Source organism: Aplidium turbinatum, chromosome 9 (genome assembly GCF_918807975.1).
Source record: "Aplidium turbinatum chromosome 9, kaAplTurb1.1, whole genome shotgun sequence".
Classification (NCBI taxonomy): Eukaryota; Metazoa; Chordata; class Ascidiacea; order Aplousobranchia; family Polyclinidae; genus Aplidium; species Aplidium turbinatum.
The window spans coordinates 16,540,305-16,564,705 of NC_137480.1; the positions used below are offsets into that span (position 1 = coordinate 16,540,305).

The window sequence follows — 24,401 nt, forward strand, 5'->3', positions numbered from 1 at the left end:
GAACAAAATTTATATCTTACTGCTGTGACTTTTGTTTCTTCCCCTGAATTTATTTCTCAAATTGAGTTTTTAAGATAAGCGCTTCAATCAAACAACTTGCTTCTTCTCTATGTCCAAGGCTAATGTCGTACTTCAAAAATATTCTGAAGCTGTGCGTGAAAATCGCTTAGTGAATGCATGCGGTTTCAGTCCACTGATTTTTAAGCATTTCAAAGTTGCTGACCTCTGACGAAAACCTTTCAGGATTTGGTAAGCATTGAATGACAATTCATCTCGCCTCATCATGAGCTGCGTACTGCGTTGCATCAAAAATGCTCGCAACCTGGCATTGCAGCCTACCGGTAAACAAAAAGATTTCACGGAATGCATCAAATACAATGATGCCAACAAACCTCCATTCATGTAAGACCATTGAGTAGGCTACTTCAATGTTAAAAATTTAATTCATTCAAGTTTCTAGCAAAAGTCTTTCAAATTTTACACGATATGTCAAAACTCGATTGTAGACCAGGGCTCCCAAACTGGGGGTCGCGACCAGGGCCGGATTAAGGGTACTGTAGGCCTAAGGCTGTTTACTAGAGAAGTGCTTATTTTTGCAAACCAAGCTACAAAAAGTATTAAAAATATATACATGAAAAATTAAAATTATTTACTGCAAAATAGCCTAACATAAACATAACAGAAAAATTGTTAATGATGGAGCATAATTGGTTTTGGAAACAAGCACAATTCTTATTGCCAAATTAAAGCAGATGAAAAAGATTTTGGAAATAAATAAATGGATAGTATGTAGCCTACCTATGGTAACACTCTACCTAATGACACTCTAAACCAGGGGTTTTCAACCTTTTTTTCTACCGCGACCAACTCAGAGCAATCAATGCAGTCTCGCGCCCTCCCAATAAAAGTATTCAACAAATGACTATTTAATGCAAAATTTAATCAAATTTGATTCATGCCGACATCCAGTAATGTTTAGTTTTGCTGTTCTAACGTAAACTTCCGAAACGAAAAACGTTTTTTTGGGATGTTATCACGGCTTTTATTACATTTCCTTCGATTGTTATTTCCATTTTCTATCAAGCTTAGCTAGATAATAGGAGAAAAATAATGAGAATAATAATCTATGTTTTCGCACTTTCACAGGTTGAATTTATTGCAATCTTTTATGGATTTATTTAAATCAATTTCAGTGAGGTGGTTGGTGCTGCATATTTTTAACTAGTATTAAGTTTGTCAATGCGTGCACCTGTTGCTGAAAGAACTTTCAAACAAAATAGCCGACACTAATTTTTTTCAATGCCATTGAAAACGATACTGAGAAATCTATATTTTGTATAAGATCCTACATAATTTTGCTTTTTTACCATAGCGTTGTTACTGGTTAACTTTAGTCAGCACAAAACAATTCGTACAAAAACTTGGTGAAAAATATCGAATGCTTTCCTATATTTAAAGCCTTTGCAACGTCTGAAAGCTTAAACCAGTGGTTCCCAACCTGAGGTCCACGGAACCCTTGACTTGGGGGTCCGTGAGAAAGCATTTGGGGGTCCGTGATTGATGAATTTTGGAGAAAAAAAACGAAAAGCGATCTTTTTACTTTCATTTCTCCCTTTAAATGCAACTGTGTCAAGCTGAAGCCCGCGAGAATAAACTGTACCAGTAGCCTATGCATTAAAATAAATCTATGCTAAGTTGCCGGTTTTAAAACGCAGATTGGAACGCAGTGGCGTAGCTAGAAGAATTTTTTTGGGGGGGCCAAATATTTGATGAATTGAAGAAAACGACAAAATGTTTGATTTCGCCACCTGATGTGCAGTGGCGCATCCTAGTGGGTTAAGCAAGAGAAGCAATAAAGCTGGTGGGGGTTAGAGCGTGCCGAAGGCACGCGTATTCTAGGGGGGTCCGGGGGCATGCTCCCCCGGAAATTTTTTGCAAAATTACACTTAAATAATGGATTATAACGCTTTCTGGAAACACTTTCAGGGTAATATTTGTATGAAACTTATTAGCAGATGAACAGCTATTAACTTATTAAAGGTAGCTCTTATCTACACACAAACGGGCAAAAACTGCGGCTAAAATTAGAGAACACAAAAAACTTAGCTACACAAAAACCCTACAGAGTAAGCGATTCTGAAATTGCTTCCACAGATTAGTTAAAAGAAGCGTAAATCGCGTAAACTTTGCGCGATTTACAATTTGCAAAATTTATTGGTGTCTTTCTGTGTGTCTAAAACAAGTCCTGGGGGGTGTTAATAGCCAGATGTCTTGGAAAACAATATAAATTTATACAAATTATATTATATTTTCAACAAAGGGTTCAACTTCGGAATCCAAACTTTAAAAATTTGGGGGGGGGGCATGGCCCCGTTCGCCCCCCCTGGCTACGCCTATGATTGGAAGCAGGTAATTACGCTAACTTTCCAATGTTAGAAGATCTTATCTTGATGGTTGAAACTCAAAGAGAATGTACTCTTTTGGTCTCTATAAGAAAAAATTTTGCGCACACTTGGAAACCCTGAAAATCTCATTTCGACGTTATATTAATTTAGAACACCTGCCGAACGAAGTTGAAACATGGATTGGAAATTCTTTTCTTTTTGACTTGAACAACATTAGCGATGACGATCTCAGTAAAGATGACCTAATTGAGGATCAAAAGAGTTGTTACGCATTGAATTTCATTCAAAAACTGTGGAAGAATTTTGGTGCTCACAACTGCAAACCTACCCATTTTTGGCAAAGCAAGCGATTATTGTTTTGTTATCATTCATAACCACTTACCTTTGCGAGGCAGGATTCTCAGCTCTTGTTGCAATAAAAACTAAACATCGAAATCGCCTGGACGTTGAAGATGACATGCGTGTTGCATTGTCAAAAACTCAACCACAGTTCAGTCGTTTCGTTCAGGAAAGGCAACAACAGCCCTCTCATTAAATTTGCTTACGTTGAAAAAGTTTCGGCATGGCACTTTGGGTCACCTTAATATTCAAATAGCCTACTGCTGACATTTCTTAAACAATTCATTCATTTTCTTATTTGAGCAACTGTTTAACCTGATAATTATTACAATAATCAATGTTAATTGAGTTTCAGGCAAAATTTAGGATAGGGGTCCGCAGAATTAATAATTTGTCTAAAGGGGTCCGTGACAACAAAAAGGTTGGGAACCAGGGAACCACTGGCTTAAACGATATAATAACCTTAAGTAGAGGAATGGGCGATTGCGAAAAAACATAATTTTTAATCTTTTCTGGCAAAAAAGAAATTGAAAACAATACAGTGGAGTTTCAAGCGCCAAGCGACCCTCAGGTTGCAAAGCCCTGCTCTAAACTTAATTTCGGTAAAAGTGGCGCCTACGGGGTTTTGGAAATGGACTCTTCATAACTTATGTACTGACTCAACTCAGTTATTCGTCTTTAAGCAAAAACTGCACTGGATCTGTATCACTATCAGCCTTACAAAAGTTGAGGGACGAATTTTTCCAGGGCCTAAGGCTATATAATAGCCTTATTAGCCTAATGGTGCATCCGGCCCTGGTCGTGACCCCTCAAGGGGTCGCGAAACGAACTTCAGGGGTCGCAGAAAGTATACCAATTTGCATAAGGTACTGCATATTAACACTTCTGTGCGAGATGCTGTGACAGTTATTAACTTTATTAAGAGTCGCGCACTCAGTAGGCTGCCGGTATTTTTGAAAATTTATGAGGTGAAATGGAATGGGAGTTAAAAACTCTTTTACTGCATTGCGAAGTGAGGTGGCTTTCAAAAATCAAAGCTTTAAAATGGCTAGCCAATTAACGTTGAAAACCGAAATCGTGATTTTTCCAACAGAATGAAATTCAGTCTTGGTCCACCATTGTCGCAATAACATCTAGCTTTTGAAATTATGTCAAATGTCAAATTTACTTGAAAAACTAAACAAATTTAATTTGTCCCTCTTAGGAGAAAACATCAATATTTTGCATTGAAATATAAAATTGATGCGTTCATTCAGGTGGGGATTTATGGGGGGCCAAGGGGCCGGCTCCCCCGAAATTTTGTGAGGAATTGTTGAAATTGTATGTTTCCGCATCAAATGGTTTAATATACTTCTAAACAGCTGATACTAGTCCCAGGGCAGACTTAACTTATCCCGGGGAGAGGGGAGAGAAATAATTTTTCGTTATTATTATGCTTGAAGTTATTCTAACAAATTTTGCAATTAAAATATATTTGAAGTTGTATGAAAGAAACTAACGGAGTCTGATCTATGGACAACTTCAAGCATAATAATAGCGAAAAGTTATTGTTTTACGAACAATTTGTCGGACACCGCTGAAACCAACGCTGAACTAAACGACGTCAGTTGAAATAATCTGAAACCTTGAATAGCTGTATTGTAGTTTTTGGTCTTCATTATAATTTCAATCATTTACCGTATATGCCTGCAAACATACAAATATCCAATTAGTCATTGACACTGCATACAGGGTTTAAACCAGATCTCAAGTTTACTTTGCATGCTTAGCAATTTTTTTTTATTTGTTAAACATTTACAATTGATGAAAATGGGCTGTTTTAATGTCTATTTTATAGCATATCGTGTATGTCGTAGTATCATTGTTCATATCTGTTTTATCTTTTTTTTTTTCTTTTTAATTGAATTTCAAATTTTCTGCCCCCCCCCCGAAAAAAACTTGTAGATCTGCGGCTGCGTTCATCAAAAAATAGAGCCTGTGGAAACCAAAATGTCAAAATGATTTATCTGAAATGGTCTCACTTCGCCTACCGTTCCAACCTAAACAACATTGAGACCTGCATTAACACACACTGAGCCACGGCTGGACTTGCTTTGTTGCAGAAAGCAGTCACACCCATCACACTGAATAAATATGTTTGCTTTTTGTTTTGTTTTCACTATAGGCTGCCCATAGGCTTCGTTGTTACTGTGAGAAATACATAAAAACAAACTGAACTGAGAACGGTCAATTGTTTTCGGTTTTCGTTAGATTTAAGCTTTTCAATAAATATCACAAACATATATTTCGCATTGTTTGTCGTTTTAAATGCAAGGGGTCGCGAAGCATTGTAGGAGATAAAAAGGGGTCGCGAGCAAAGAAGTTTGGGAAGCCCTGTTGTAGACTATAGTTTCCAAAACAAAGCTTCAACAGGACATGTAGACTAGGCTATAGGCCTACGGTACTGTTCGTCTTTGAAACAAGGTTCGTTTTAACAAAGCAAAATTTATATGACAGGGAGAGTTTAAGCCAGTGGTTCCCGTGGCACCCCGTGGTGCCAATTGCAATGCTCAAGGGTACTGCGAGATATTGCAATAGTGCGGCCCATTCTTTATTTTAACTTTAACCCGTTAAGTGCGGAATTTGTTTTGTGACGTCATCACGTGTAGTTCAGATTATCAGCGAAACTCGTATGGTGAATAGAGTTCTGCAATGGCTTTTAAGCTTGCTTCATTATGTTCTTGTGTTTTGTTGTAGTAAACCAACAATCTGTGTCTTAATGTCACACAAATGTAAGAAATCATTGTGACCCCTGTGTTTGTAAGCAACTGTATGTACCAGTGGCGTAGCCAAGGGGGGGGGGTTTGGGGGTTACAACCCCCCTTTGGCACGCGTGTGACGTCACGATATTGAGAATGATGCTTTCAGTCTAAAAAAATTGCCTAATTTTAAACAAAATTGCAATAAAAGAGCAAGTTTTGCCAATACCAAACATCTCAATCAGGAATTAGCAACATGAAAACATAGAGACTTAGCTTTATTTCCGAAAAATGCCGAAGAAAACATGATCTTATCCTTTTGCTATGCCACCAGACACCACCATTTTACAGGAATATTCGTAACCACGTTTTTGTTGAAAATGCTCTCAAAATGCACCAAATTCAAAGTTATTCAAGACCATAGTTCCACGCACGCAAACAAATACACAATATCAAGTGATGCTCACATAATGCTATTGGTTATAGGTAAATCGTTCGTAAGCAATTGTTCGTAAAGCAATTGTTCGTAAGCAATTGTTCGTAAAACAATTGTTCGTAAACTGTTTTTCGTAAAATGAAATCCGTAAAACAATTCTTCGTAAAGCATTTCTTCGTATACATCAAATTTTAACTGCATGCACGAAAAAATGCTTTAGGAAGAATTGTTTTACGAAGAATTAATTTTACGAACAATTGCTTTACGAACAATTGCTTACGAACAATTTGTCGGACACCATGCTATTGTATTAAAACATGAATCACGAATACAAATGAAAGTCAGATCTCATTTAAAATTTAATCAACGTGTTGTCAAAAATCATGCAACAATAAACAAATAATTGTTGTATGCAATCAAAAAATGCCACAATGCTGTAATAAAACTTGATACGCACGATTGGTAAACATTACAATTTTTTTATAATCTAATATTAGAGAAACGAGCATTATCTCACATTAAATGTTGTACGGATATACAATTCTATCACAGTTGGCGATCAATATCATACACATGATTAGAATGCTATTGTAAGGGATTTTGAAATTCATATAGCAACATAAAATAATTAACTTATTAAAAGGTAGCATTGTAACACAGACCAGAGTAGGCCTACATAAATTGCACAATCACTAAATACCATATAAATGACAGCAGATTACGAATTAACAGTTTGCAGTTTACGTTTCTTTGTCAGTGTTTGTTGAACAATTTCATCTATCATTTTCCTTGCGACAAAAATTATGGGTAAAGAATTTGTGGATACCCAGCAAGTCATGTTTGCTATTGTTGACATGCTGTGACCTTTTTCACAAGTGTTTTGTTGACAAGTAATCAACATCGCAATCCAAAATAGCACATAACGTTGTTTGTAAAACCAGCTGCCGTTGGTTCTTTGAGAATAGAAATTGTTTAGTTGCGGATAGTTGTTCCATAATAAGATAATTTATTTGAACAATCTGTATAATCTTATCATCAAGGTATAATAATCCTCCTCTAGTGATTGCACTAATGTAGCTGGTGTCCGACGTTTTCTTCGTAAACAGTTCTTCGTAAAGCAATTCTTCGTAAGCAATTTTTCGTAAAACAATTCTTCGTAAAGTTAATTCTTTGTAAAACAATTCTTCCCAAAGCATTTATTCGTGCATGCAATGGAGATTTGATGTATACGAAGAAATGCTTTACGAAAAATTCTTTTACGGATTTCATTTCACCAACAACTGTTTACGAACAATTGTTTTACGAAGAATTGCTTACGAAGAATTGCTTTACGAAGAATTGTTTACGAAGAATTCGCCTATAACCAATGTAGCTATTACTTATACTATTTACATCCGACATTGCACAAGTAATGCGTTCTTTGCATTCCTCACATTTCATTTTTTTACAAACGGTATAACAACAATATCCAGCAAGGTAGGTAGTGACAAGCAACACAGTTTCACATTTCACACAAATAATGACAAAAATATTAAAAAGTATGGTGGACAAACCGGTAGCTTTTGTGTCATTAAAGTTAGCTGTTGACAAATAAATCAAATAACATTTTCATAATTTAAACAACTTTTAATAGACATTATAATACTAATAACAAGCTGCACTTTAATACAAAATCGCTTTCACTTGGAAAGGTACAATTTTCAAAAGACAATAACAACAATTGTAATACACTCTCCAATGTGGATATGGAATTTACATGCAATGGAAAAACATAATCACTAATTTTTGGCAAATTTACTGAGCTTCTGTGTACGGTCATGCTCAATTGTTCATCTAAAACCGCTGCACTGGTAACAACAGGCACAGTTATAACATGGCTCTTTATTTCACAAATCAATATTTTATCACGTTCGTCCACAATCTGCTATGAAGAATTGATTTTGAACTTTTTCCTCACAGATCTTCAATTGAAGTCAAGATGTCTTTTTCCAGAGAAATGGCAAGCTCTTCTTTGCTGTTTGCAATGGCTTGAGAGAGCTGAGCGTTTTCTATTGTCTCAAGTTTGTCATCATGACTTGCTCTTTTGGATGTAGAAGGTTTGCTCAAATATGATGCACAATTTGGTAATTGAGATGGCATGGCGTCAGGTACTAATTTCGAAACATTTAAATCATAGGACAGCTGTTTTCCTGTTCTCTCTTCAAATGCAGAAACAGTCTTGTACTCTTGTTGATGTCATATTTGTGAAAGTGAAGTTCACATACCTAAAAATTACAAATATTTTTAAACAAAACCGACATTGCATTCAGACTCATTAATTTGCATTTACTTGCTTTGTAATACTTGCTTTGTACATATTCCACATTTTGCAGTTCAGGCATTTGTGAAAGTTGTAATCCAGCTAACAGCTCAGCAGTCTGCTAAGAGTTAACAGCTAACAAGCATCTGACAATGTAAAAACGCTGTAAAAAGGAAACATTTGCTGTTTCAAAAAAGGCATCACACTGTTTCGAACAATTAATCAATATCTAAACAAGCAGAACAACGCTATTCAAGCGTAAACTTAAAAGTGGTTGTTCTGCCAAGTCGCCGGTTTGAAAAGCTATTTCTGTGCTTTCTGTGCCTACAGAGAACATCGAAAACACGTTAGAGTCTAGAGAGGATTACTAGAAAATTTCGTAAGAGCAGAGAAATCAGCAGAGAAAACAATGCCATTATTTATGAATAGGATTTATTTGAAACAGTCAAACTAAACGGTTCAGCCATGGACTTCTTAATAGTAGGATCTGGACTGGAAACTGAATTTCTGATGTGACCAAACAGAGGCCAAAGGTTTATCTCACACTAAGTTGAAATGCAGACTCAAATGTTCATATGCGATAGAAATAATTTAATATAAGAAAAGTAAGATGGCGTTCTGTGGATTATCGTGCTGCTGGTTTCAAATTTAGTGAATTAGGTTCGATTCCCTGGCAAGTCAAATAGTACAATGGTATGTTAATGGTAACTGTAAGCTTAAATAATTCAATAATTTGGCATACAGATGTTTGCAATATAGTTTAAGACTTATAGAGCTTTGGTAGAGAGTTTGTCTTATTGAACCATAGGCATACGAAGCCGAGCAACGTTATCAAGTTTAACATATTCAAGTTTATTACATTTACAGAAACACAAAACTACGCAACAAATTAAATATCTAACGTTTTCAACATCACAAGATGTCCTCTTCAGGAATAACATAAATACAATTTAACCACATCTGAATAAAATGCAATGGTTTATTATAACCATAAAAAGGAAAAAAAACTGCACAGTACTTCTGACTAGCTCAAACTCAACGATATAGGCTCTGCGAGAATCAAACGTAACTGCATCAAAAGGTGTTGAAACAGATCACATGATGTGGTAGAAATACGCAATAAAACGACCTTCTTCCTCTAGGTGGCGTTGGTTTCAGTGCGTATTAAGTTTCGCGCCTCGTAGTTATTCCCGGCTCCTTTCTGGAGAGTCTCTGAGTGGGGAAGTCGCTGGGCTGGCGGTAAGCAAGCCTTCGTTTTCTCGCCCAGGAAAAATAGCGTGAAAGAAATTTTGACTCGTTGCTGTTCTTTCCACAAAAACGTTTGAAACGCATCATTATTGCCAGGTCTCATGATTTTATTTTGCGTTTCACGCGCACAAAGTCAAATTGCAGTTATGAATTATTGGATTGTGTGACCCAGAACGATTATAAAATTGCGCGATTGTTTGCAAACCATTGTAAACTGATGGTTGGGTCAAGGTCAATTGAAGAATTTGTATCGTTAGCAAAAAGGCAAAATAGTGATATTATAACAACACACTGTATTCTTCATCGCGAAGTTCTTGTCGGAAAAACATTAGGTTCAGTGTTAAACAAAGTTGTCAAAATGGTCAACTATACATCAAAAGTAGACCACTTAAATCACGTCTATTTGCCAAGCTTTGTAAGGAAATGGGAACAAACTATGCTAATCTTCTGTTACATGCCGTCCCAAGTAAGATGGTTGTCAAGAGGAAAAGCATTGTCACGAGTAGGCTATATGAGTTTCTCGGCAGTCAACTGTAGCAAGAACTAGTGGTGCGGGACTGATGAGCCCAGCCTCATGGGCGAAACACGTGTCTATCGCTGAGTTTTTGCTACACTCGACTGCCGAGAAACACATGTTTTTGGGAAAAGTCTTGATGGCTAGTGTGGAGGGTACACCGGTATGGTTAGCGAAACACAATGCTCGCTGTTCTATGGTGAGTAGTCAGGTAGTTCTGACACCAGGAAGATCGCTCCTTCTCAACTAGGCTATATGAGTTGAAGGATGAAATGCTCCCTTTTTTCAGCCTTGAAAAGCAAAAGGAATTTTGTGAATTGCTTTGCGATTACAATTGGGTCTCCAAACTAACGTATTTAGTAGATATATCTTCGACCATTTAAATAACGTAAATGTGAAAATGCAGGGCAAAAATGAAACTCTCTTAACTTCAACCGATAAAATGAAAGCACTGAGAGAAAAACTGCAAATGTGGTCCTTAAAAGTGGAGAAAGAAAATGTTGACATGCTTTCACATTTCTCTGAATGAAAAGCAAAGAAGTTGTCTCATTAATAACTCATCACCTGGAAGAAAAAAATTAGAAATATTTTCCCAGTTTGTCCACAGAAAATTACGTATGGGTGAAAAATCCACTTTTACTGGACTCTCATATTGTTTAGAATCTTAAAGAAGAAGAAGGATTAATTGACATTCGTAACGATGAAAATTTTAAGTTTATGCACAAGCAGATGCCTCTCGACGAGTTCTGGATAAAAATTCAAAATGAATATTCTTGCGTTGGAAAGAAAGCTTTTGTGCTTTTTCTGCAGTTTTCCTCGTCATACCTATGCGAGAGTAGATTTTCCGTATAAACGAACATAAAAACTAAAAAACGAGAACGACTGCTTATAGTCTAGGAAGAAATGCGGGTGGTTTTATCGAATAGTGCTCCCAGATATTAAGGGACTTTCTACAAGAAGTCAAGCCCAAATTTCACACTGACTTTTGAATAAATACATTTATGCACGCGTGCTATGTTGTAGAACTGATTCTGTGTTATTTCATACAGTTATTTGAAATACAGAAACCTCATAAAATTGGTTATAGGTGAATTGTTCGTAAACAGTTGTTCTTAAAACAATTGTTCGTAAACAGTAGTTCGTAAAATTAATTCTTCGTAAAACAATTCTTCGTAAATCATTTCTTCATATACATCAATTGTTCGTATAGTGAATTGTTTGTAAACAGGTGATCGGTCAATTGTTTGTGAACAATTTTTCAGTTGTTACTCAGGGGTGCCGGAAGCGGGGAGCAGGGGGACATCATGGAGAGACAGGGGGCAATGGTGCCCTTTTAAAGTCATGTAAGCTACTGCACATTTTGCAATATAACAATTTCTGCTATTCGCTTTTAGCCTAATTAGGCCTATAACACAGGCTAACAAAAACAAATAAAGGTGAGAGTCATTTTAAAGTATTTTAAGGCCCATGATTCCGAAAATGCACTTAGTTTTTTCGAATTGGCTCTAGCTTTTGAGATATTCGACAATAATCAAAAGCTTTCAATCAAAAGCTCAAAATAATATTCACACCACAAATTCTGCAACCTACAGTAGGTTAGCGGCCAGTGTTTCCAAACGTGGTCCAAGTGGACCATTGGTGGTCCACCTGAAATTTCTGTTGGTCCACAGAGAGTTCTATAAATCCTTGATAAAACGTTCTTCAAAATTTATCATTTACTACATTAAATTATGTAGCCTAAGGACTGCATACAGGTGTAAGAGAATTATATAGCATGTATGTCATGATTGCATGTCAAACATAATGATCATGTTTAGCCTACTTAGTGATTTTTGATCGATTTTTCTGGAAGTGCCAGATAAGCATAAGCTCAGCAGTTTTTGAACTTATTTTACTAGTTGACGAGTAGGCTGTTGAACTGTTCAAGGCATAAGTGAAGCAGTGGCGTAGCCAGAACATTTTTTTGGGGGGGCCAAATATTTGATGAAATGATGAGAACGACGAAGTGTTTGATTAAGCCATCGCCACCTGATGTGCAGTGGCGTATCCTGGTGGGTTGAGCAAGGGAATCAATAAAAGTGGTGGAGGGTTAGAGCGTGCCAAAGGCACGCGTATTCTAGGGGGGTCTGGGGGCATGCACCCCCGGAAATTTTTTGCAAAATTACACTCAAATAATGGATTCTAGCGGTTTTTGGAAACACTTTCAGGGTAATATTTGTATGAAATTTATTAGCAGACAAACAGCCATTACCTTATGAACTTACTCACAAACGGTCAAAAACTGCGGCTAAAATTAGAGAACCCCGAAAACAGCTACACAAAAACTCAATAATTACACAAAAACCCAACAGAGTAAACCATTCTGAAATTGCTCTACAAATTAGTTAAAAGAAGCGTAAATCGCGTAAATTTTGCGCGATTTACGATTTGCAAACTTTATTGGTGTCTTTCTGTGTGTCTAAAACAAATCCTTGTGGGTGTTAATAGCCAGATGTCTTGGAAAACGTTATAAATTTCTACAAATTTTATTATATTTTCAACAAAGGGCTCAACTTCGGAATCCAAAATTTAAAAATTTGGGGGGCTCATGGCCCCTTTCGCCCCTCTTGGCTACGCCTATGAAGTGAAGTGCTGGCAAGCCTAATCAATAAATCATATGTTGCTGTAATTGTTGTGGTTTTATCAGTGCATGAAGATTGCGCTTCTTCATGGTACAAAGTTTCTTTACGGAGTGTAGAGCCATACGCTGTTTCACTGAATGTTAATTAAATTATTTTATGAATGCCATATGTTATATTTTTTCAGACGCTAAATTAAGTACTGTATTCTGCAGTGCTTTCAAATTAACAAAGTGTTAGAAGCTCCTGTTGCTAAGAAGGCAAGACTGAGACATTACCATGACATTACCAGACATTACCATTCTATTGAAACAACATGTGCATGATGTTTTGTTAGAATTAAATTTGAAAATAAAATTATGTGTATTCAAGTAGTTAAGGTTGAGTATGCATATTAAAGTGCCCCTGACAGGTTGGACCAAAGTATTGTAACTTTTCTAAGCATTTCCTAGCGCAGAACTATGCTTAGCGAAAGTCCATATTTCCATGCTCTGGGACGACTTTGGTGGTGTTACGTCATCCTGGGTGGGCGTCGTTAACGACGGATGAAGCAAATGCTTTCTAGATGTAATTGGTGGATCACAGTTTGGTCGGAGTTGGTACAAGCGGTTGCTTTTTTCAAAGATTTATTGTTTTTGCAGTTTAATAAAACTGTACTGGATGCGTTCCTACAAAACCTAAAATATACTTGAAGTGAAAAATGAAGAAATTGTACGAATCATCATTCATATTTAATTCATCATCATTCATCACTATTCATAAATAAATAAAAGTTCTCTCTCTCTCTCATAATGTACCTTCAGTTGGCCATTGAAATCCGGTGTAACGGCCATCTGGACTTGAAAATTGTTTCGGATTCGCCAAACAATGCATGACGGCAGCACAATCCGATTGTTGCTTCCGAGAGCATCACCTTGTAGTAATGTAGTATCCACTCCAATACATGCCTGTAAGCGAATAATTACCGATACTGCCTGCAAGGAAATAAAATTAGTTCTTTTAGTGTGCATTTTTTAGCGTTTAGGGTATTTTTAGCCTAATGTAGCATCCTTAGGCTACTCTTTTGATAGGTCTCCGTTTTCTCCTTTCGGTTTATTGCTTTTTCTCCAGTTCTTCCTGCTCTTCATAAAAAAAGTCCTCAGAACTGCAGGATGTAAGTGTGCCTCAAAATCGGTCAAATTGATAACACAGGTAGATGCGTCTTTCTTCAAAAGTTCTTTCGTCTGTGGCACTTCATGGCAACATACACATTCATTGGGCTGAACCATAGACTCGCACTTGTGGCAAACGCACCACCTAGAGTTCCCAGCACGCCACTCTTTGCTGGGAAGATCCAAGGTTGGTGGTGTGAACAAAATCATCTCCAGTGAAGTGAAGAGAACATATACGACTAGTTTTGTATGGTCCATCCACTTTCGAACACTTGAAGAAAACTTTGACTATTTTCTTCTCAGCACCTTGTTTTGTTTGAAAGCATGAAAAGATAGCACACGTCTTTGTCACTGACATTGTCACATAAACAGCAATTTGCATGCATTACCTCAACCATTAATTAAGGGTAGGCTACTGTTTATGAGATACTGCTGTTACACTGCAAATGGCTATAGCCAGATTAGGACAAATAAAAAATTATCAAAATTGTAGCCCTACAGGAGTTTAGAAAAACTGCAATTTCAATTGAATTGAGATGCTGTTTGATAAAAATAAACTCAACCTATTTCATCTAAACCTGATTGTAATAATAAGTTGACTTTTTCATTTCGGTAATTCTCATTTTGCACATGCTTTAGACCAATAGAGCCCCACACATTGACGTTTTGTAGTAGTCGTACCATACCTTACCAACTCACCACAGAAAAAGAAAGTATCCTTCCCACCCATGGTGACGTCACAGCGGTGTTGCCGTTTTTATTTTCGCAATTAAATGAGTGCCAGATTTACCGAAAGTGAACGAAAGTTTGCAAGCGTGTAACTTAGTAGCCTGTTGATATTTTTTACGATTTGTTGATCAGGGAAGTTTGTTAGTGTCGTCTCTTTGGTATCTTAGGTAAATTTAGAGAACTTATTTTCCTGTCAGAGGCACTTTAAGAGGGTTTTCTTAATTAGTTAATTACGAATTATTTTATTAAGGATTAAGATTGAGCACGCCCTTGAGTTTTCTGGCCTATGTGTAATACAGTTCCAACTAGTGGCGTTCATGAGGAGTCAACATAGCAAAGTGTTCCATCGGTTATTTTTGTTAAAAATATGGTCCATGGTCCAAAAAAGATTGAGAATCACTGGGTTAGCCTACATCATTATAACATAGCATGATGTCCTTCTTTGTATACCGGACACTTGTATCATTAATACTCGATAGTGAGCTGATAGATGAGCATTATCGCTATATCTTATCTTAAAAGTTTTAAAAAAATTGGCCTTTCAGCAACAAAAGTGCCCTTTTTCATAATCCAGCCCCCCCCCAATGCTCAAATTTCCAATAAGTAGTTTCTTGCCCTTGTGCCTTAAGTGCACTATAATCTTGGTAATAAAGCTGGCCACCATGCAAAAGTTTTGGCTTTCTTTTTTCGCTACCATTCTGAATCAGGGACTCTACACTCTGTCTGCTCGTCTACAGCACGTCACATCTAGCACATCTCTAGCATAGGCTATATGCTACCTTAATTAATTGTTCGTAGGCTATAGAATTGTAACTGTTTTACGAACAATTAGTATTACGGTCAATTGCATGCACGAAAAAATGCTTTACGAAATATTGTGTTACGAAGAATTAATTTTATGAACAATTGTTTACGAACAATTGTTTTACGAACAACTGTTTACGAAAAAAAACGTCGGACACCCATAAAATTGATCCAGTTTTGCCAGGGTGCCGCAAACTATTTATCTCCTTGATATCGCAAGGTCAAAAGGTCAGGGTGTCACAAGGTCAAAAAGGTTGGGCACCACCGGTTTAAGCTGTTGAGTGTCAAGCTTTGGTAACAGATTGTTTAGTTTTTAGCAGTCAAAATAACATTAAACAAACTAAAATCATTGGACCTCGAAACAGCCGTGCCCCCTCCCCGTCTGGGGGGCACAGGGGGCGGTTAACACGGCCCTGAGTGAGATTACTGGACAAACATTGCCATAGGCTTGCTTCAATCTTTGTGATTTGATGCAAAACATTGACAGAGGGTGGTTAGTTATACTTTTAGCTTCCATTTTAGCTTGTCATTAATTTTTAGAGTAATAAATTTACGTCTAAGGCAAATTTGTAGGCCTATCAAAATTGTAGTTTGGGATGTATTTCAGCTATTTATGCATCTCATGGCACATGGGCTAATACTGGATATCGATATAGCACTGTTTATGTGACAAACGTAGGCCTAACGTCAAATCTTTCACTTTTGGCAAAAGTAACAATTTGTTGTCTCATGGCCACCTGGAGATGTGGCCTGATTTGTCACATTTTGCAGATTTTGATTGCAGCTACTGCTAGTGCTTGACTGACATTTTTTGAGATGTTTTTACTTTTTGCGGTTTCCTAATGACAAAAAACTTTTTTGTTGCCTTGGGGAAGCAGTAGCAAATGAAAAAAAGTAAGTTGAAAAACGCAAAATCAGACTGTTATTGAAAATTAACAGTCTGACTAAAATTTACAAAATCAAATTTTCTTAGTTTTTCAACATGTGAGGATGTTAAAACCTATTGTGTCATCTGGGGAAAAGAATAAACAAAGCGTAAAAATCTAATTTTTAGAAAAATTTATTTAAACGTTCGCCCAAAGTTAGAAAAACCTGGAAATTTCTGCAAAATGTGACAAATCAGGCCGTATCTGGTTGTCTCTATCTCAAAAACCTGAGATAGAATAAATCTGAAGTTAGATTCGGATTCAGCGAACCACAATTAGACTACTCTATATCGATTATCAAAGTTTATACCGCAAAAATCGTGTTGACCAGTGTAATTATAGGCCTATGCAGCAATAGTTGGGCCTACAACAGCTAAAAAAGCATTTTGTTTGTCTTATTCACGCCATTAATATTTTGCTGCTCCCTTTTTTTTCAATAAGAAAAAATAGGTTTGACGAAACCATAAAATTGCTTACACAAAACATGGTTAAAATCGTGCACAACCATTAAGATTCTAAAAACGGACTTATCTAAAACCTGTTGTCTCTTCTTTCACCATTATGGTTGCATCAGAGAAAAATGCATTCATGCGTTCTATATTTGCATTATGCATTATGAAGATTCAAAACCAATCAACCAAACCAAACATCCATCTCTTACGAAATGACCAGATTATGTGGATGGTGTTTTTATTCTTATGCGGTAGCCTACGGTATCTACAAAGTGAGTGAAAACAACTAACACTGGACTAACCTTTAAAGTTTCACTACGTGACCAACATGACTGGGCCTGTCTCAACTCACCTGGGTCAATCTCAGTAACCGGCCCAGCGTCAGTGGTTCAAATCATCTTTGAAAGCTTAATCCTGCCAGTTTTGCATATTTGCAAAAGCTTTGAACAACTGACACAAACCCTGACAACGAGGTTGACGGAGAGAGGATTTTGATTGTAGAAGTGTTGATCATTGTGAAACTATTCTATCCGCTACTCTTTTTGCGTACTAACAACTCAGACAGCCACTTTATCTAGTCCAAATCTGGTGAAGATCTGGTAAGATTCGCACCAGATTCGATAAAGATTTGGACCAGATAAAGTGGTTGCCTTGGAATAGTCTTAGGCTAAAGTTTTTTTGCTTAACAAGAACAAGCATAAAAAATAATTGTATTTTAAATCAAAATAAAATATATCCTATTTGAGACGAAAAAGGTTATACATACCGGTAGGCTACTCTACAGTCAAAGAAAAGTTTACCTTTTAAAAACTTTTATCCTCGAAAATAGCCTACGATGAAAGTTTTAATGTCGTTACAAGGCTACGAAAGGTTACTATGGGTATGCTTCAATTGCATGCACATTTGGAATGTGATAAACGGTGCATTTTGGCTGCTTTGTAATAGATTTCTTGTAGCAAATAAAACACAATGGAAAAACTTTTTCCTTCCAATCTGCTCTTGAACAAATCAAAGCAACAAGATTGATGATTAGATTGCAGCCGTATACAGTATGTCGTACGTAAGTAATCGGCTCTTCATTTACAAGAGCATAAACAACGTTCAAGGCGTCAGAAACAACACAGATTGCTGCAGTTACAAATGCTCGTCGTATCACTGGCATCACAGACGAAGAGTCAAAACCAACATGCAGCATATTTCGCCTGTGCAAAACCAACGGATAAACAAGTAAGCTCAATAATGTGACTTGAAATATTACAGTCGAAGCAACCAGTAATCCCCACTTAACTAACGTGTGCTTTTCGTCAGGTACTTTTATGCAGCCTAGTTTTGTGGTAGCATAAGCTGTGGCGCTGAGAAAAGAATAAGAATTGATCACAACCATCAAGAACCACATGACGCAAGCAAGTTTACTAAGAAATCGTATTTTTTTGCTAGTGACTGTTTTTATCAATGGATGTCGATAAAAAATGACATAAACCCGAAACCACAAAACAAAATACACGCTTCCTAATACAACAATTGCAAGTATTGTAGTTGTTCGGTGATAAATTTTGCAGAAAGGACGGCTCTGCTGCTGTGTGAGTGGTATTTCGACTAGCATGAAGCCCAGCAACGCGCATGTGGCAATAAGAGTTAATACTTCCAAAACTTTTGACCCCACTTTGGTAGAGAAGACGACACCATTCCGCGCTGAAAAACATAAATCCATTAAAAGTTGTTTGGAAAGTTAAAACTCACCGCCACTCTAAATTAAATATGTGAGATTGGTTACCCCCAACTAGTTTTTACATTCATTCAATGCATATATCATTGTCATTTAATCTATTTTTTTACATTGATTCAATGTATACATTCATTGAATCAATGTTAAAAACAGATTTGTTAGCTGACACGGCTGGGAGATGAGCGTATGCTCCCGGTGTTGAGAGGATCAGGGCCGTTGGAAAGATATTTTGGTTGGGGTGCCAATAAGACTCTGGGGCTCCGAATCACGACACGTCAAAGAAAATTGCAGTGTATAAAAAATACACGGCGGTTTCTTCAAGTTCTCGGGACCCTTGGCAAGGTTATGGTCCCTAAAATTATTTCGGGTCCGGGTCTAAAAGTACTCCTTGGACTCCTGTCAACGCTCCTGGAGAGGACGTTGTTTCAATGCCCTTCAAGAGTGCCCGGTTGTATCTATCAAGACACAATCGCTAGCTTTTGTTTCGAGTTGACCGGAAGTTGTAAGTGCTCTCATGACATAACCGACATTGGGCAAACGAAATCGATATTTTTTATGTATCTTTCATTTTTTATGCACGTTTTCTAGTTTTGCTTTTTTTACCATGTTTAATGCCTTGCTGTAGCTGAGTTTCGTTTGCTCATATACATAGCCTAATTATTAAGAATTGCGAGACTATGTTAGGTTTCTGTAGGAAGTTAGTGAGACTTAAAATTTTTAAACATAAAAAAAACAAGATCAAGATATAATGCAAGCAAATGCTAACAGCATGCTGTCTAAAATGTTTCTAACACAGTCCATTGTGAAAGTTTAACCTCGGCACAACATATAAGTAGCCTGCAGCACGGTAGAAAAAAACCTAATGGTAGAAAAAACCTATTTAATTTAAACTTATTGAAAATAATTGTTTTCAGAATCCACTTCAAAATGACATGACAGACTTTCAAATGTGAGTGGAAAGCAAAGCTCCATGAAATGTTATAAGCTTATTAGCTTACTTTGCTTTGACTTTAAGTTTTTTTGCCTCAGTTTCATTTCAAATTGTTAAAACGTTTGTTCTCATTTCGACTCACAAAATACGTTTCAAACAGCTCTAGTGGAAATCAATAACCCAAATAAAGCGGTCTATTTTTTTTTTATAAGTGTTTATGAAAACAAATGAAATTAAACAAAGGTCTTTTTATACAATGATTAACATTATAAAAGCATGACTGAAAAAAATTGTTAGTTATTTGTATGTTTAATGGGATGTTCAAGGGTAACTTTGAAATTCATGCATACGGAAGCACAATGCTCAATAGTAATATTAAACACAAATTTATTGTAGGCTAAAACTTCAATAAGATATCAGCCTAAACATTCAAGTATTGTATTTTCTTTACCCACATAATATTATGCAAGTTTCCATGGTGCGTGCCTTGCTTTACTTACGGTTTCTTGTTAAGTCAGTCTGGCACTTTAGCACGAGTTAAAAACTCGAATTAGATTAAGTTGTATATTAACTTACCATTCACGTTTCTTGTATTTCTTCTTTTTAACAAAGAAAACGACAATGCGATGATGATGTACAACAAAAGCACAGCCCAGACACTTGAAAAGATTGTTGATTGCAATTGTTGTGAATACACACTGTCTTTTGCATCAAGAACACTTGTCGTTGTATTCAAGAACATTTCAGTCGCGTGAGAAAACTGTAAAATCATCTAAACTCTGTTGAACGCTTCACTTTGACTAAAACTATTCATCTTCGTCGAGATTCTACAGCAATATAGATTTCTCTTCTACCAATAAAAAGAAATTTTTGTGACAAAACAACTCTACGGTGTTTGCTCAAGTAGCACTATGTTCAATATTTACGACCAAGTTGAAGTAACCGAAGTGAATGGAAGAAACTTTCCGAACTTTTTGACTTGAGTCAAGTCACGTTCCTAATTGGTTGTAAAAAAACCGAAGCACATATAAAATCTAATGGCACATGGCAGTTGTTTTCCTTTGCTGCTAGGGCTCCGTCTAAGAATCACGAAAAGAAAAAAATACGGTCAATCGACCGTATGAAATCGTGCTTCGGGCCTTCGGGGTTTCTCAAACTATGACGAAAGTTCCTCAAACAAGGTTTTCTTTTTCTGTCAAAACAATTTGGTTGAAGCGGCCGATCAAGCCTTAAATAATCAGACGAAACTTTCTAAGTAAATATTTTCTTTTTTTGGCAGGGTTAGGCTAATGTTTTATGCTGTAAACAATAAACGTTTTGCGGGATTTTTCGATGCTTATCGCTGCTTCAAAAGGCCAATGTGCTTCAAAGTCAGCTTTGTTTCAAATGCTTCTTGCCGTCTATATTTTTTCTATTATTTACTTTCCTCAAACAAGAATGTCCATATTCAAATCAAAAAGAAAAATTAAAACATACAAAAATGAATGGCATACAGCTGTATACAAACAGCAGCGGAGCAAAAGTATTTGAAACGAAAATTATTACGAGCTCATTTTGTTCAAACAACCAGTAAAAATTAACGTTATTAACGTTAAAATTAACGTTAAATTAACGTCAAAATTAACGTTATCAAAACGACAACTGTTGATATCTTTGTGCCATGGCAGCCAGCAAGGCTAAGTTACAGCGTGCATGGTTTCATGAAAGTTCAAATGAAGTAATGGAGGTAATGTAGGCGGTAATTGAAGTAACTAATGATTGTAATGAAAACGGTACCTATTTACGATACAGTCAGAGAACTGCTATAGCCTGTTTTATGTTGTAAAGACTTATTTTACATAAGCAAACGTTCCAATGGTGTGCCTTTTAATCATTAAACATTTTCAACCCTCAAACCCACCACGGCTGGTAGTTTTTATATTACTTTAAGGAAGCTAAGATGTAATACAACAGATTTTTTGCCTTTATGTTTTTGGCTTCACATATTGGAAACTTTAAATTTCTATTTTAGTTTACTTGTGTTAAATTTTGTGCAGAAGATTAGTAGTCTACTTTACAGAAATAAAATGTCTTGCCATCCGGTAGTTACGTTTTCGAAACTGCTTCAGTATTATGTCTACGCTACCGTACTGGATTTATTTTTGACAGTTATATTATATGCAGTAGCGGTAACAGAGAGTCCAAGTGGTACTGTTAAATCAGGGTCCGGAACGATTTTAAGGGCCAGTAAACTTGAAGAAGCCACCGCGTATTCTTTCGATATATTGCATGATTCTTAGAAGGGTTTTTATTTGGGATCTGAAGATATTATTGGTACCGGGCCCAAATTATTCTCTGAAAGACCCTGGTTATATGTTCAACGGTGGACTTAGGGCACCACTGGAGCGAACCTGAACTACAATTTTGAGGGATACCAAAGCTTCAACGAAGCAAAATATGTAAAACAAATAGACAGAGTAAAACTTGGAGTCCAAAAATAAAACAGTTTGGTCGGTGTCTGAGAGTTCGGCTCCATCAAATTTCTAGACAAATTTAACCTCGTTTGGGTGGTGAGAAAATGACATAAAAAAATGTAAGAAGTTCTGCGTTGAAGGTCGAACATATCACATTAATATTCAATTAATGCTAATGTATAAGCCTGTAAATTATTTTCTAGTTGTTTTTATGGTTTGTTACTTTTACAATATTTTTGCATGAAATGATGCCACAAACAAAGGTATCGTACGGTACCTAATAAATAAAATTTATTTGGGAACCGCTTTAATAGCTTACATCGCAATCTGCTAAGCTTAAAAATTTAAACTTTCCCGTCACACTTTCCCGTCACAATCGTGTTGAAATGTCACATTTTAATTTATTTTTGCTACTCAGACATACATCTACTGTAAAGACTCCAAGCCAAATACAAAATCAATTTAGACCAAAAGGATGCATTTTCTGTCTGGTACCAAGGATTGTCTGGAACGACGTACGCTTGGCTGCTGAAGCAAACTTTTGGTTATTTAAATCTTTAGCATCTTCGATGTTAAAATTATCTCATTTTTTAAGCACTTAGGTTAAAATGTCGAATAGTCGGCATTCCACTTATAAATTTACGTGTAGCGAAAATAGCTTTTGATGAAAATCCAATTGTTACTGTATTATTGAATTTTGCGTGCACGATAATTCGGTTTCATTGAGTAAGGTAAGGTAAAGGTGAGTCCCATGCTTGAATCCAAGCATCGGGGGATGAGAAGATAATACGGTTTTCATTATACTAAGCCTTCGGCACTACCGAGAGTAGGGTGGCCAGTTCTTTTCTCTTGGCCGCCTTTACTTCAGCAACTATGCCCACCCAATTTATTACACCCTGGGTAGAGGTGAGCGGTGTATGTCAACAACCAGCATAAGCCGAGAGTCGAACCAGGATTGCATGATTGGAAATCGAGCGCCTTACCCGCTGCGCTATACCACCGCTAACTAGATATTCTGCGAGTTTCTCCTAATTTCAGTAAAAACGACCTATTCGTTTTTAGTGTGATGAAAAATGAGATGCAACGATACCTAACTAAACTACTGAATTATTTTGCATGATTGAACTACTGAAAGATGAGTAAGCTTAGCCGCACAACTCAGTTGGCTAAGCTCCCGCTCTTGTGCTCAAAGAAACTTGGGGTGTGCGCAAGAGCAATGGATTAAGGTCAGCTATCCCTTCAGCGGCACCTAGTGGATGGAAAAATCACAGAAGTTAATAACCACACATCAACAATTGGAAACATCACTTCGCTAATCTCAGTGAATGAACCTACATCAGTGGTTCAAAGCCTCTAGTATGCAAGTATTCAAAACGGCCAGAAAACTTTCCAGAGACTTTCTCAGCCCAAAGAAAAAGATTAAAAACCAACCAACTAAGCTAAAAATAACTAAGACTGGCCAGATGGGTTTATTTTTCTACTAATTCCGTATTTCAACGTCAAATATATGCTAATGCGTAGGGTATTCACGTTTCAGAAAAACGTTTCTCCCAATCTCCACTTAAACGTCCGTAGCATCTCTGACGACAGGTAAGTTCATAGCCTAGATTTCACCAAAGATACAAAGCTCTAAAGACTCGCAACAAAATAAGGAAATATTTTCTTGTTTTTGTTTCAGACTTTTCTTTGACAAACCCTAACACTCTAAGCCCAGCCACAAAAACAGTCGTTTTTCAATTCATTGTGTAGATCAGTTATTTATTTTTAATGTAGATGTAAAATCAGTTTTTTTTCGTTACTTAAAAAGGGCTAACATGTGTATGGCCGAAAACGTTCGTATTTTATGTTTACTTTAATGTATTACCGTATGTTTAAATGCCGTGTGGTTGCTTGGTATTATTTGTTTATGGTTGAAAAAAGTCATCTCTTTACCAACATTGTATAATCTAAATTAGGACTGCACTTCTTTATCATTTGGTTTTCTGCGCTTGTGGTAGGCCTTAGGCAATATCTATAACAATGTGAGCTTTTTATCCAAAGTCTATTAGGCATAGTCTGCTTATTCTGTTCTATACAACGCTATGACTACCTACTTCGGTGAGAGCTTTGGAACAGCAATCGAAAGGGCGCCGATTCGACACCGCTCAAGAGCATGCGGCTGTGTCTCTGGCAGGACACTTTAAGGCATGCCTGAAGGTGGACACGAAGATTGGCTTCCTTGCCTTCCCGTCCACTTAATCTAAATCTTCAACCACTGGGTGCAAGCCTGGATACGAAAAACAAAACTACCTACTGCATATTGTATAGGGGAGAGAGGGGTTAAAAGTCACAAGGGTAAGTTGTCACAAGCCTGAGTCAGTGCCGGTCTTATGGTATTTCGGCCCTGTGCGCAGGGCCGGATTAACCATTAGGCTAATAAGGCTATAGCCTTAGGCCCTGGAAAAATTCGGCCCTCAATTTTGTAAGGTTAATAGTGATACAGATCTAATACCATTACAGTACAGTTTTTGCTTAAAAACAAATGACTGAGTTGAGTCAATACATATGAAGAGCCCATTTTCAAAACCACGTAGGCGCCACTTTTACCGAAATTGAGTTTATAGCAGGGCTTTTCAACCTGGGGGTCGCGAGC

The 24,401-nt window shown here is 36.8% G+C and overlaps 1 protein-coding gene and 1 pseudogene across 1 annotated transcript; both read right to left on the bottom strand.

Moving 5' to 3' along the window:
* The window catches only part of LOC145776957 (uncharacterized), an 868,661-nt pseudogene that overhangs the window by 176,801 nt on the left and 667,459 nt on the right, over positions 1-24,401 (bottom strand).
* LOC145777463 (uncharacterized) lies at positions 17,350-20,314 on the bottom strand. Its single transcript, XM_082588839.1, has 2 exons — positions 19,893-20,314; positions 17,350-18,351 (listed from the first exon to the last, which is right to left on the bottom strand). The coding sequence occupies exons 1-2, from the start codon at positions 20,086-20,088 to the stop codon at positions 17,534-17,536; spliced, it is 1,014 nt and encodes a 337-aa protein (XP_082444965.1). The 5' UTR covers positions 20,089-20,314; the 3' UTR covers positions 17,350-17,533.